The following is a 13,020-nucleotide window of genomic DNA, read 5'->3' as shown; positions in this document are numbered from 1 at the left end:
AAAAAATGAAGCAGAAACAATAAAATTCTGTCTATATATTCTTATTTATCAATGCACGTGTGCTAAGTTACTTCAATTGTGTCCAACTCTTTGTGAGCCGATGGACTATACCCTGCCAGGCTTCTCTGTCCATGAGATTCTCCAGGTGAGAATACTGGAGTGGGTTGCCATGGCCTTCTCCTGCATTGACATGAACTGGGAAGCCCTATTTATCTATAGAAAGATGTGAATAAATATACCAATTCACCAGGAATTTAGAGCTGACTGGTTTAGAGTCTGTGAAAAGCAAAACAAAGGAGGGGAGGAAGTATATAATTAACAAAGTAGAAATCATAAGAAAACCAATCCTGCTATTAAAACTTGAGCAAAATTAAAGTAATTCAAATAAATATGAAGAGTCACCAAATTCTTCAGTTCAGTTCAGTTTAGTTGCTCAGTCGTGTCTGACTCTTTGCGACCCCATGAATTGCAGCACGCCAGGCCTCCCTGTCCATCACCAACTCCCGGAGTTCACTCAGACTCATGTCCATTGAGTCAGTGATGCCATCCAGCCATCTCTTCCTCTGTCGTCCCCTTCTCCTCCTGCCCCCAATCCCTCCCAGCATCAGGGTCTTTTCCAATGAGTCAACTCTTCACATGAGGTGGCCAAAAGATTGGAGTTTCAGCTTTAGCATCAGTCCTTCCAATGAACACCCACGACTGATCTCCTTCAGAATAGACTGGTTGGATCTCCTTGCAGTCCAAGGGACTCTCAAGAGTCTTCTCCAACACCACAGTTCAAAAGCATCAATTCTTCGGCGCTCAGCTTTCTTCACAGTCCAACTCTCACATCCATACATGACCACTGGAAAAACCACAGCCTTGACTAGATGGACCTTTGTTGGCAAAGTAATGTCTCTGCTTTTCAATATTCTATCTACGTTGGTCATAACTTTCCTTCCAAGGAGTAAGCATCTTTTAATTTCATGGCTGCAATCACCATCTGCAGTAATTTTGGAGACCCCCAAAATAAAGTCTGACACTGTTTCCACTGTTTTCCCATCTATTTCCCATGAAGTGATGGGACCAGATGCCATGAATTTCGTTTTCTGAATGTTGAGCTTTAAGCCAACTTTCACTCTCCTCTTTCACTTTCATCAAGAGGCTTTTTAGTTCCTCTTCACTTTCTGCCATAAGGGTGGTATCATCTGCGTATCTGAGGTTATTGATATTTTCCCCGGCAATCTTGATTCCAGCTTGTGCTTCATTTGGCCCAGTGTTTCTCCTGATGTACTCTGCATATAAGTTAAATAAGCAGGGTGACAATATACAGCCTTGACGTACTCCTTTTCCTATTTGGAACCAGTCTGTTGTTCCATGTCCAGTTCTAACTGTTGCTTCCTGACCTGCATATACGTTTCTCAAGAGGCAGGTCAGGTGGTCTGGTATTCCCATATCTTTCAGAATTTCCCCCAGTTTATTGTGATCCACACAGTCAAATTCTTCAGTTCAGTTCAGTTCAGTTCAGTTGCTCAGTTGTGTGCAGCTCTTTGCAACCCCATGGACTAGAGCACATCAGGCTTCCCTATCCATCACCAACTCCCAGAGCCTGCTCAAACTCATGTTCATTGAGTCAATAATGCCACCCAGCCATCTCATCCTCTCTTGGCCCCTTCCTCCCACCTTCAATCTTTTCCAGCATCAGGGTCTTTTCAAATGTCAGTTCTTCGCATCAGATGGACAAAGTATTGGAGTTTCAGCTTCAGCATCAGTCCTTCCAGTGAATATTCAGGACTGATTTCCTTTAGGATGGACTGGTTGCAAATTCGTGCAGTTCAAAGGATGCTCAAGAGTCTTCTCCAACACCACAGTTCAAAAGCATGAATTCTTCAGTACTCAACTTTCTTTATAGTCCAACTCTCACATCCATAACTGACTAGTGGAAAAACCATAGCTTTGACTAGAGGGACCTTAGTTCACAAAGTAATGTGTCTTCTTTTTAATATGCTGTGTAGGTTAATCATAGCTTTCCTTCCAAGGAGCAAGTATCTTTTAATTTCATGGCTGCAGTCACCATCTGAAGTGATTTGGGAACCCAAATAAATAGTCTCTCACTGTTTCCATTGTTTCCCCATCTATTTGCCATGAAGTGATAGGACTGGATACCATGATCTTAGTTTTCTGAATGTTGAGCGTTAAGCCAACTTTTTCACTCTCCTCTTTCACTTTTATCAACAGGTTCTTTAGTTCTTCTTCGCTTTCTGCTATAAAGGTGGTGTCATCTGCATGTCTGAAATTATTGATATTTCTCCCAGCAATCTTGATTCCACCTTGTGCTTCATCCACCCCACCATTTTGTATGATATACTCTGCATATAAGTTAAATAAGTAGGGTGACAATATGTGTAGCCTTGACGTACTCCCTTCCCGATTTGAAACCAGTCTGTTGTTCAATATCCAGTTTTAACTGTTGCTTCTTGACCTGCAGACAGATTTCTCAGGAGGCTGGTCAGGTGGTATGGTATTCCCATCTCTTTCAGAATTTTCCACATTTTATCATGATTCACACAGACAAGGGCTTAGGCATAGTCAATGAAGCAGATTCAGTTCAGTTCAGTCGCTCAGCCGTGTCCGACTCTTTGCAACCCCATGGACTGCAACATGACAGTCCTCTCTGTCTATTGCTAACTCCCAGAGTTTACTCAAACTTATGTCCACTGAGTCAATGATGCCATCCACTATCTCATTTTTTGTTGTCCCCTTCTCCTCCTGCCTTTAATCTTTTCCAGCATCAGGGTCTTTTCAAATGAGTCAGTTCTTTGCATCAGGTGGACAAAGTATTGGAGTTTCAGCTTCAGCATCAGTCCTTCCAGTGAATATTCAGGACTGATTTCCTTTAGGATGGACTGGTTGGATCTCCTTGCAGTCCAAGGGACTCTTCAAGTGTCTTCTCTAACACCACAGTTCAAAAGCATCAATTATTCAGCACTCAGCTTTCTTTATAGTCCAACTCTCACATCCATACATGACTGCTGGAAAAACCATAGCTTTGACTAGAGGGACCTTTGCTGGCAAAGTAATGTCTGCTTTTTAGTATGCTGAAGTAAGATTTTTTCTGGAATTCTCTTGCTTTTTTGATGATCCAGCAGATGTTGGCAACTTGATCTCTGGTTCCTCTGCCTTTTCTAAATCCAGCTTGAACATCTGGAAGTTCACAGTTCCTTGAAACCTGCCTTGGAGAATTTTGAGCATTACTTTACTAGTGTGTGAGATGAGTGCAACTGTGTGGTAGTTTGAGCATTCTTTGGCATTGCCTTTCTTAGGGATTGGAATGAAAACTGACCTTTTCCTGTCCTGTGGCCACTTCTTAGTTTTCCAAATTTGCTGACATATTGAGTGCAACACTTTCACAGCATCATATTTTAGGATTTGAAATAGCTCAACTGGAATTCCATCATCTCCACTAGCTTTGTTCATAGTGATGCTTCCTAAGGCCCACTTGACTTTGGATTCCAGGATGTCTGGCTCTAGGTGAGTGATCACACCATTGTGGTTATCAGGGTCATGAAGATCTTTTCTGTATAGTTCTTCTGTGTATTCTTGCCATCTCTTCTTAATATCTTCAGCTTCCATACTATTTCTCTCCTTTATCGAGCCCATCTTTGCATGAAATGTTCCCTTGGTATCTCTAATTTTCTTGAAGAGATCTCTAGTCTTTCCCATTCTATTGTTTTCCTCTATTTCTTTGCATTGATCACTGAGGAAGGCTTTCTTATCTCTCCTTGCTATTCTTTCGAACTCTGCATTCAAATGGGTGTATCTTTCCTTTTCTCCTTTGCCTTTCGCTTCTCTTCTTTTCATAGCTATTTGTAAGGCCTACTCAGACAACCATTTTGCCTTTTTGGATTTCTTTTTCTTGTGGACAGTCTTGATCACTGCCTCCCGTACAATGTTATAAACTACTTTCCATAGTTCTTGAGGCACTCTACCAGATCTAATCCCTTGAATCTGTTTGTCACTTCCACTGTATAATCATAAGTGATTTGATTTAGGTCATATCTGAGTGGTCTGGTAGTTTTCCCCACTTTCTTCAATTTAAGTCTGAATTTGGCAATAAGGAGTTCATGATCTGAGCCACAGTCAGCTCCTGGTCTTGTTTTTGCTGACTCTAGAGAACTTCTCCATTTTTGGCTTCAAAGAATATAATCAATCTGATTTAGGTATTGACCATATGGTGATGTCCATGTATAGAATCTTCCCTTGTATTGTTGGAAGAGGGTGTTTGTTATGGCCAGTGCATTCTCTTGGCAAAACTCTGTTAGTCTTTGCCCTGCTTTGTTTTGTACTCCAAGGCCAAATTTGCCTGGTACTCCAGGTATCTCTTGACTTTCTACTTGCATTCCAGTCCCCTATAATGAAAAGGACATCTTTTGGGGGTGTTAGTTCCAGAAGGTCTTGTAGGTCTTCATAGAACTGTTCAACTTTAAGTTTTTCAGTATTACTGGTTGAGGCATAGACTTGGATTACTGTGACAATGAATGGTTTGCCTTGGAAACAGAGATCATTCTGTCGCTTTTGAGACTGCATCCAAGAATTGCATTTCAGACTCTTTTATTGACTATGATGGCTACTCCATTTCTTCTAAGGGATTCTTGCCCACAGTAGTAGATATAATGGTCATCTGAATTAAGTTCACCCATTCCAGTCCATTTTAGTTCACTGATTCCTAAAATATTGATGTTTACTCTTGCCATCTCCTGTTTGACCACTTCCAATTCGCCTTGATTCATGGACCTAACACTCCAGGTTCCTGTGCAACAATGATCTTTACAGCATTGTAGTTTACCTCCATCACCAGTCCCATCCACAACTGGGTGTTGTTTCTGCTTTGGCTCCATCTCTTCATTCTTTCTGGAGTTATTTCTCCACTGATCTTCAGTAGCATATTGGGAACCTACCGACCTGGGGAGTTCATCTTTCAGCGTCCTATCTTTTTGCCTTTTCATACTGTTCATGGGGTTCTCAAGACAATACTGAAGTGGTTTGCCACTTCCTTCTCCAGGGGACCACCAAATTCTATACCATAATTTCAGTCCCCCTGCTAACATCTTCTAACTAACATCTTTGATCTGCAATACAATTTACTCTTAAAAGACAGGAAAACTCTTACATAACTTACGATATGTATCAAGGAGTAATACTGTACTTGACCTTACTGGCAGACTCATATTTTATCTGTGATATGAATAATCACAACTCAAAGCATTCAGACCATTACAGTACAGGAAAAAAATGTGCCCCTACTCCACTTGGGGAAACAAGACTTTTCCCTAAAAGGAATGGAATTTTAAACTTTACTGATATTTTTAAAAAGAACTTTTACCTAAGTAATTAAAAGCATTTGGTTATATTAAACCTTTGACTTCTAACTACAGCTCTCTTTTTTATTCTTGCATATTATCTTTTTATTATAAACACTATAACCGGTATTTTCTTTTCTAGACTTTGACTGTACTTTCCTTTCTTTCACCTCAATGTGGACAATGTTTCAATTTGATTTAAAATGTTTTCCTTTTCCATGTAAACAAATATTCTTGTCAGCATCATCAAGGAGATGGAGATAAAACACATGTTAATTCTTTCTCCAAATTAGGAGAGATTCTAAGGGGACTGTAATTACAAATAATGAAAAGACTCATTCCAGAGGCATGATTTTTGAAAAGTTCAGGGAGAGGTTAGGGGAAAAGGGAACCTGATAGAAAGGAAATAGTAAAAAATCTATTTTCTAAAAAAGAAATATATTTTGGAATGATAATAATGGACGACTAGTTTCAATGGGCAATTCATCATTATTTAAAAAAAGAGTATTAACTACTTCAAAGACAGCATGAACTTTGACTACTTCAATGCTCTGGAATACTGGTATTCTTTGAAGAAACAATTTTACCTAGACAATGCAGTTTTCTACTGTAACTTGAAAAAAACACAACTCATGGTAGGTAGGGCTTGAGATAGAGAAAATTGACTATTACAGACAATAAGAACAGAAAATATAAAACATAATTTTTAACTTGTGGTATGCTAAGGAAAAAAGGAAAAGTAAGAGAAACAGGAAAATGAAGGGTTTCAGGACAGCAATTACATGAACAAATATTTGACAACTATGTAAAATAAAGGCTCTATTTAGGAGGGTGCTTTGTCTTATAGACTAATTATTGGATGATAAAAAGTTAAACTCAGGAAAAACTACAGCTTTCATTAAAGAAATAATTCATGAAATAATGGCATTAAGAAACCATAACAAGAATGTATAGTCACTGTGGGGAAAGAATGCATTTTTAAAAAAATCTATGAACGCATGTACACCTGTGGTGGATTCATGTCAATCTATGCCAAAACCAATACAGAATTGTAAAGTAAAAATTAAAAATAAATAAATTAATTAATTAAAAAAAAATAAAAAAATAAAATATCTATGATATATTACACTAAAAGAATAATGATTTTCAAATATCCTCAAATAGAAAATCTGAACTCTTTTTTAAGTGTTGAGGTTTTTAAACTAGTCTGAATATTTTTAAAAATATCATTTACCTACAAAATATAATCTTTTTAAAAATTATTTATTCATTCTTTTTTTTTTTTTGCTGTGCTGGGTGTTTGTCGCTTTGTGCAGGCTTTCTCTAGCTGCAATGAACAGGGGCTGCTCTCTAGTTGTGGTGTGCCTGCCTCTTGTTGTGGTGGCTTGTCTTATTGTGGAGCACCTGCCTAGTTGCTCCAAGGCATATGGGATCCTCCCGGATCAGGGATCGAACCTGTGTCTCCTGAACTGGCAGGTGGATTCTTTTCCACTGCGCCACCAGGGAAGACCCTACAAAATATATTCTTAAAAGGCCACTGACTGTAGTTTCTTTATACAAGGCCTGTGTTAGCAGATAGTTTTGAAATGCATAAATGCTGCAAGTTTCAATAATTGCATGACTTTTCTACAAAGGAAATTGCTAAGCATCCTTAGAGTAAGGGTATGCTAAGCATCCTTAGCATACATTAACATAAGGTAGTGATGAGCTCTGGAAAAAGATCTTCCCCTCACAAAATCAAAAGCTGCTTAATCAAATTCAATTTCATGAACTATTAGTTGAAACTGCAATGTTTCATTTACTTCTTGAAAATTCTCTGGTCAAAAACAAGAAAACATGAGAAAGGAATAACTGCAACTATTTGTCAATATCATTGGGCCATTCTTTTCTACTTTGCTGGAGTCTGTATGAAATTCAAGTACAAATGAGAAAACACTCCAGAAAAATGATACTACTTCTACATTTCTTCTTGCTCTTATTGACCAAAAACACTAAAGTACAATTCAACAAGAAGGCAATAAAATAAGACAATTTCTTAGTGGTCAAATGATAGACTTAATTAAATGGTGTGCTGAATGTTAAAACAATGGAGAAATAAACAGGATGAGAACAAATATTTCTCTAAGCAATTTATAACTAGTTCATCTTTCAAGTTAAAAAAAGGAGAGAGGGAGAAAGAAAATTATCTGTTTAAAAATAAAAATAAGTTTGAGAGGAAACTCAAGTGTTTTCTTAGTAGTAATTTCTACCAAGTTTCTAACCATCATGCATGAAATTTACTATAATTATCACATACATCTGTTTTTTCAACAGGAAATTATCTTAGGAGTTATGTACTCTGGAAATTGCTATTCAACAACTGAGATTTTCTGACTCTTGGGAGAATAAGAGTCATGAAGATCCAAAGGAAAGAATTAAGATCAACACTTGAATTGAAGGAGGAAACAGACAGAACAGGCTCCATCTTGAAAGCAGGATTCCATCTTGGGCCGGACTATGGACTTTGAGCTATACGCCCAGTATCTATGGAAATGACATACCAACTGGAAAACCAGGCCCCCTGGATGGAACCCCAGGGCTTGTAGCTAGACTCTCTGTTGCCTAAAAGAATACCCTAATTATCTGTGTAACTGAACAGAATCATAAATTCTATTTTGCTTATTGGGGTATGACCACAGGCCTATTGATAATTGTCCAGTTAACTACCTAGGCTTAAGGCATATGAATCACGGGTTAACTCTGATTGTATCTTTCTTTTCCTTTGTTCAGACTAGTTTCAGGGAATTTGGGGAGGTGGGTTTGGGCACATGCACTTAGAGTATATAAGGTTTTCAGAAAAACTGGTCAGGGTCCTTGGCTAAGAGGAGACTCTGCCTTGGGCCCACTGGTGTAATAAACTGCACTCCACTATCTGCATTGTTCTTCTGAGTGAGTTTGTTTCCCAGAACACGTGGCTACAACAGAATAAGCATTGATTCTTATAATTATTGAGGGAAAAACTTGATACACTGCAAAAATCCCTGAAAAAACTACTAAGTTAATTAAGCACTGAATGAAATTTTCACGCTTCATTATTTAAGATTTAAAAACAGTATAGAAACTACTTTCTTAGACTTCATATGAAATAAAGACAATTCATAAAGACATAAACTAGTTGTGAACTAAGTAACCCATTTAGGAAGCATAACCTTCACTCCTTAAAATAAAACCTTAATGATATATTTGATAGAGTATAGGACTTAAATGAAGAAACTAGCAAAGGAATTAAACATGCATATCATTATGCGGATGAAAGGGGAATTTGTGCACTTTTTCTGGGGAACAGGCTAGCTGGCTCAGGGTCACTGGCTCAGTTTTATATCTCCTTATGTAGTGTCCCATTCTTTTATTCTCTTTCAGAATCTGTTCCCCTGGATGAATTCAACTTTTACATGCCTGAGTTTCATATAAATCATACTTTCAAACATTATAACATTGATATCCTTAAATCTTGCCTTTCCTACTCTGACTTCAGATTTTGTGCTTCAGTGCATAAACATTTGCAACTATAACCTGTTAAGACTGCCTTCCAAACATAGAAGCACTGCCATTTTTGTCTCCATAGCAAGAGAAGTACACAAATACTTTAAATTATTTTTAAAATTTATTTGCCTTTTATTGAACAATAATTGCTTTATAGAATTTTGCTGTTTTCTGTCAAACCTCAACATGAATCTGCTGTATGGCTCAGGAAACTCAAATACTTTATATTTTTATGGCATTTTACTCTTGCTATTTTATAAAGATGAGTGAAAATTGAAAAAAAAATGCAAACAACACAAATGATAAGAAATGTAGAGGTCATAGATTTAAATCAATTGAAACAAAAGTGGAGCTCATCAGCAATCCAAAAGTTGCAAATTTCTAGCATCAAGTTGACAAGTACTGGCCAAAACAGGAGAAAATAAAGAGCACATATAAAACATGAGTTACTGCCAGGAGCCAGCACGAGGAGTCCCGCCCGTGGCAAAGGTCATGAGGTTAAGGGGTCCGACAGGCAAAGGCGAGTCCGGCCTTAAGGGAGCCTCGCTGGATTTTCTCAAGCATCTACCCCCAAAACCAGAGTCTGCCTGCCGTACTGCATTATGCTTTTTGCTTATGCTTCTGACATTAACAGGGGCTGTCCCCCCACCACCTTTTTCTAAGTGAAGTGAAGTCGCTCAGTCGTGTCCGACTCTTTGCGACCCCATGGACTGTAGCCCACCAGGCTCCTCTGTCCATGGGATTCTCCAGGCAAGAATACTGGAGTGGGTTGCCATTTCCTTCTCAAGGGATCTTCCCAATCCAGGGATTGAACCCGGGTCTCCTGCATTGCAGGCAGATGCTTTATCCTCTGAGCCACCAGGGAAGGCTCTGGAAAAAGTTAATTTAGAGCTTTTACATAATAAGTCTCCTGGGCATAATAAGAGTGTTTCAACCCCAAAACCCCTCTGATGGCTTTCTAGCCTGCCTACAGGACTCTTACAGCTGCACATGTGATTGTTTGCGGCCTCCGACCACGAGAGGCACAGGAAGCTCAAAACATCCTAGGAATGTAGGGGCTTCGGAGGAGTCAAAATCATTAGAATAGGACTGATTAAGGGTTTCATTTGTTGAGCCAATACTTGCTGCCAAATTTTCATATCTTTTATTTGTTGATATAGTTGGTATATAGAAAAAATAAGCAGCAACATAGATCTTTGAGTTAAGTACCTTCTTTGTTATAACCCACTGCACCTTTGTTCTATAGGGATGTAACTTTAGCGCTTTGAGGGTGATGCAGACTAAAGAAAAACACTTCAGGGGAAATGACATTAACATTCATTAAGGAAGAGAGCCATAAAGAGTTAACAGGCCTCCTGGCCAGAAGATAATGTAAATCACCTGAGACCTTTTGTATACAAAAAGATATACAGAAAGGGTCAGGACTGCTGCCCCTGCATGACTCTGTATCTTCCATTATGTAAAACTTAGGGTATATAAACACCTTTTAAAAATAAAGTTATGGGGTTTTTGCACAAGCTTGGCCTCCCCCGTGTCAACTCTCTTTCTCTCTTTCTCCCTCTCCCTCCCTCTCCTTTTCAGGCTGATCCCTTGCAACGAGGAGGCTCTCCGTGTCTACTTATTTGCCCGGGCTTCTAAGACCCACGCGAGAGGGAGCCCAAGGCGGGGCACCCTCTGCTATTCAAGTGGACACCTGTGGCCTAACATAGACGGTGCAAGTTTCTTGTCTTGAACCTTCATTAGTTTTCCATGTAAACCAAGGAATATCAGTCTCTTTTCTCCACTAATTTTCCTACTACACTATTTTTTCCTAATCTCTCTTTATATTTCTAATTAAATAATTCTTTCCTAAGACGCCAACTCCGTCCCCCGTTCGAATTACCCTGGAACCACCAAGGTTGGACCCCGGCAAGTTACTATTAGGGCTTCTATATTTGGGAGTTCTCTAGGAATGGAAATTCCGCTTTTAACATTTAAAGTTGCTGTTCGACTTGCACATCTTTATCCAACTTCTTTACATGTTTTCAGGTTTACAAAAAAGGACTGAATTCTCATGTTATGCTGGATTCCTTCAGTAGCCAAAATTAAAAAAAAGTGATCTATAAAACTGATTTTGTTGTAAGATATTAGTGACATCATGAGTCATACCTCCAAGGAATATGCAATTGACTAGTTGATTTTTTCCCAATAGGTCAGTCAAACATTTTATTGGTTACCTCCTTCCTAGGTGCCAAGCATACTCTGGACTCTGAGTGACATAAAGATAGATAAGACAGGGGCCTAACCTGCCAAAGACTCTGAAATCAGACCCTGACACCAGTGTCTGCAGTAACCCTTTATATGGATAGTAGAGACACCAAGGATCAGAGAGAAGATGGGGCTGTCCCAAAGCAAAGCTAGAACTCTGAACCTCGTCTCCTAGCTTCTAAATGCCCTTTCTTTTTGATCATTCTTTCTTTTAGAACATGTGATTTTAAAAAGAGGATATCCACAGATGGAGGCATTGTGCCATCTGAATAGAAAAAGTAAATTTTAGGCTGGAAGCCTTGGCTTCCAAGATTTCTCAGATCTCTCAACTTTTAAAGCAGCCACTCATTCTTTCCACTTGTGCAAGAATCTGAGCACTTATATCTTCACCTTACCAATAGTTTTATATAAGGATGAAAGACTGACACATTCCTGCAACATCAGCTTCTATTAACCCTGACTTCTACCCGTCTAGAGCCTAGTTTGTAATCCTGCCTTTTCCAGCCACTTCATGATTTTCCTTCTGACTTCCTTCTTGTTAAGCTTTGTAAAGCCATCCCTGGCTCGATCTTCTTCCTGCTGTGCTTTCTTCCTCCGCTTTAAAATAGAACTTTTACTTTTCTCTCTGACTCTGTGTAATATTTTCTTTTTCTTTTTGGAGAATTCAGTCTGAAAGGGAAAAACATGTTTAACTGACTGTTTTGAGATAATAAAATGGAAAGTTTCATTTTCTATACTTAATGATTTATTATATGATTTATTCAGGCATAAAATAAATTGAAAGTAAGTATAATGCAAAATTTCTATGTATATTGGGGTGCTCTTCACAATTGTTTTAAAACTACTAGTAAGGACTTCTCCAATTTTCTTCTTAGGGCTATGACTATAAACTATCAAAGTCTAAGGAAAGTCAAATCAGATAGGTGTTTTTATAAGAAATATAAATACAATATTGGGGAGTTGTTAACCTTTATAATGGCTTCTAAATTAAAATTCAAATGTCAAAACACACTCAATTAGCCCTCATTATATACGGCAGACAACCAAACAGTATTACTTTATACGCAAAAACACAGAAGAACCTTCTGCTTGATTTTTTCTGTAGAACCATTTGAAGGCACTTACAGGCCTCCCAATGTAAGCACCAAGCTTTTTCAGTAAGATCAACATGTATTCAGAAATTTCTCACAAATAACTTTAGAGGAACTTGAATAAACAACAGGATATACATGTTGTGTCGTAGTTCACTCACCTTTCCATCAAAGCGTTTTATTGTATATTGATCCAGACCCAAGTCTGTAAAACAGAAAAAAATAATGCTTAGTCACTGATTATAACTCGGGTGAAATACATGAAATGCTAGCTCTCAGTTTTGTTTCCAATCCTATTGAGATGGTTTAGCCACAACATTATTTGAACAGAAATGAAAATTCTGTCCCACTTTCAGACTTAAAGTGTTGGTACTAAAAAATACCAATCCTTTATTTTATATATGAGAATATGAAACTCTTAGAGATAAAAAAGGGTCCATTTGCAGACCTAGTCATGTGCAAATCTATTCAACAGTAAATCCAAACTAGAACCCTGGACTCTTCCCAGGTTGATATTTTTTCATTACATCAAAATGATATATTACCTCTAAATAAGGTGAGGGGATATTAGTTTTATCTGAAAGCATAATCATTTTTTGTATAAAGAGATGAGTTTAATACCAGGAGACACTGTGCAACACACCTAAACAAATTCAAACCGGCCATCTTAATATGACCTTTTAAAGGTGGGCTAAATAATAAATTTAGCCTTGGGAATTCCTAGCATTGTGAAATACTAAGCACCATGAAAGATAAAAGGAAATATATTGAATGTTCTTGAGGCTGGGATTTTCTATTTTTGATGACTGCTTTATCCCAAT

The 13,020-nt window shown here is 38.2% G+C and overlaps 1 protein-coding gene across 4 annotated transcripts in view; it reads right to left on the bottom strand.

Moving 5' to 3' along the window:
• MICU1 (mitochondrial calcium uptake 1) overlaps positions 1-13,020 on the bottom strand; it is a 224,317-nt gene that overhangs the window by 150,022 nt on the left and 61,275 nt on the right. For all 4 annotated transcript variants that reach the window (XM_040242494.1, XM_040242495.1, XM_040242496.1 and 1 more), the window contains exon 5: positions 12,361-12,404. In XM_040242494.1, the coding sequence (XP_040098428.1) occupies positions 12,361-12,404 (44 nt within the window). The remainder of the gene's footprint in view (positions 1-12,360; positions 12,405-13,020) is intronic.

This window comes from Oryx dammah, unplaced genomic scaffold (genome assembly GCF_014754425.2).
Source record: "Oryx dammah isolate SB20612 unplaced genomic scaffold, SCBI_Odam_1.1 HiC_scaffold_6, whole genome shotgun sequence".
Classification (NCBI taxonomy): domain Eukaryota; kingdom Metazoa; phylum Chordata; class Mammalia; order Artiodactyla; family Bovidae; genus Oryx; species Oryx dammah.
The sequence above is the reverse complement of the archived record's forward strand: the minus strand, read 5'-3'. Positions and strand labels throughout refer to the sequence as shown.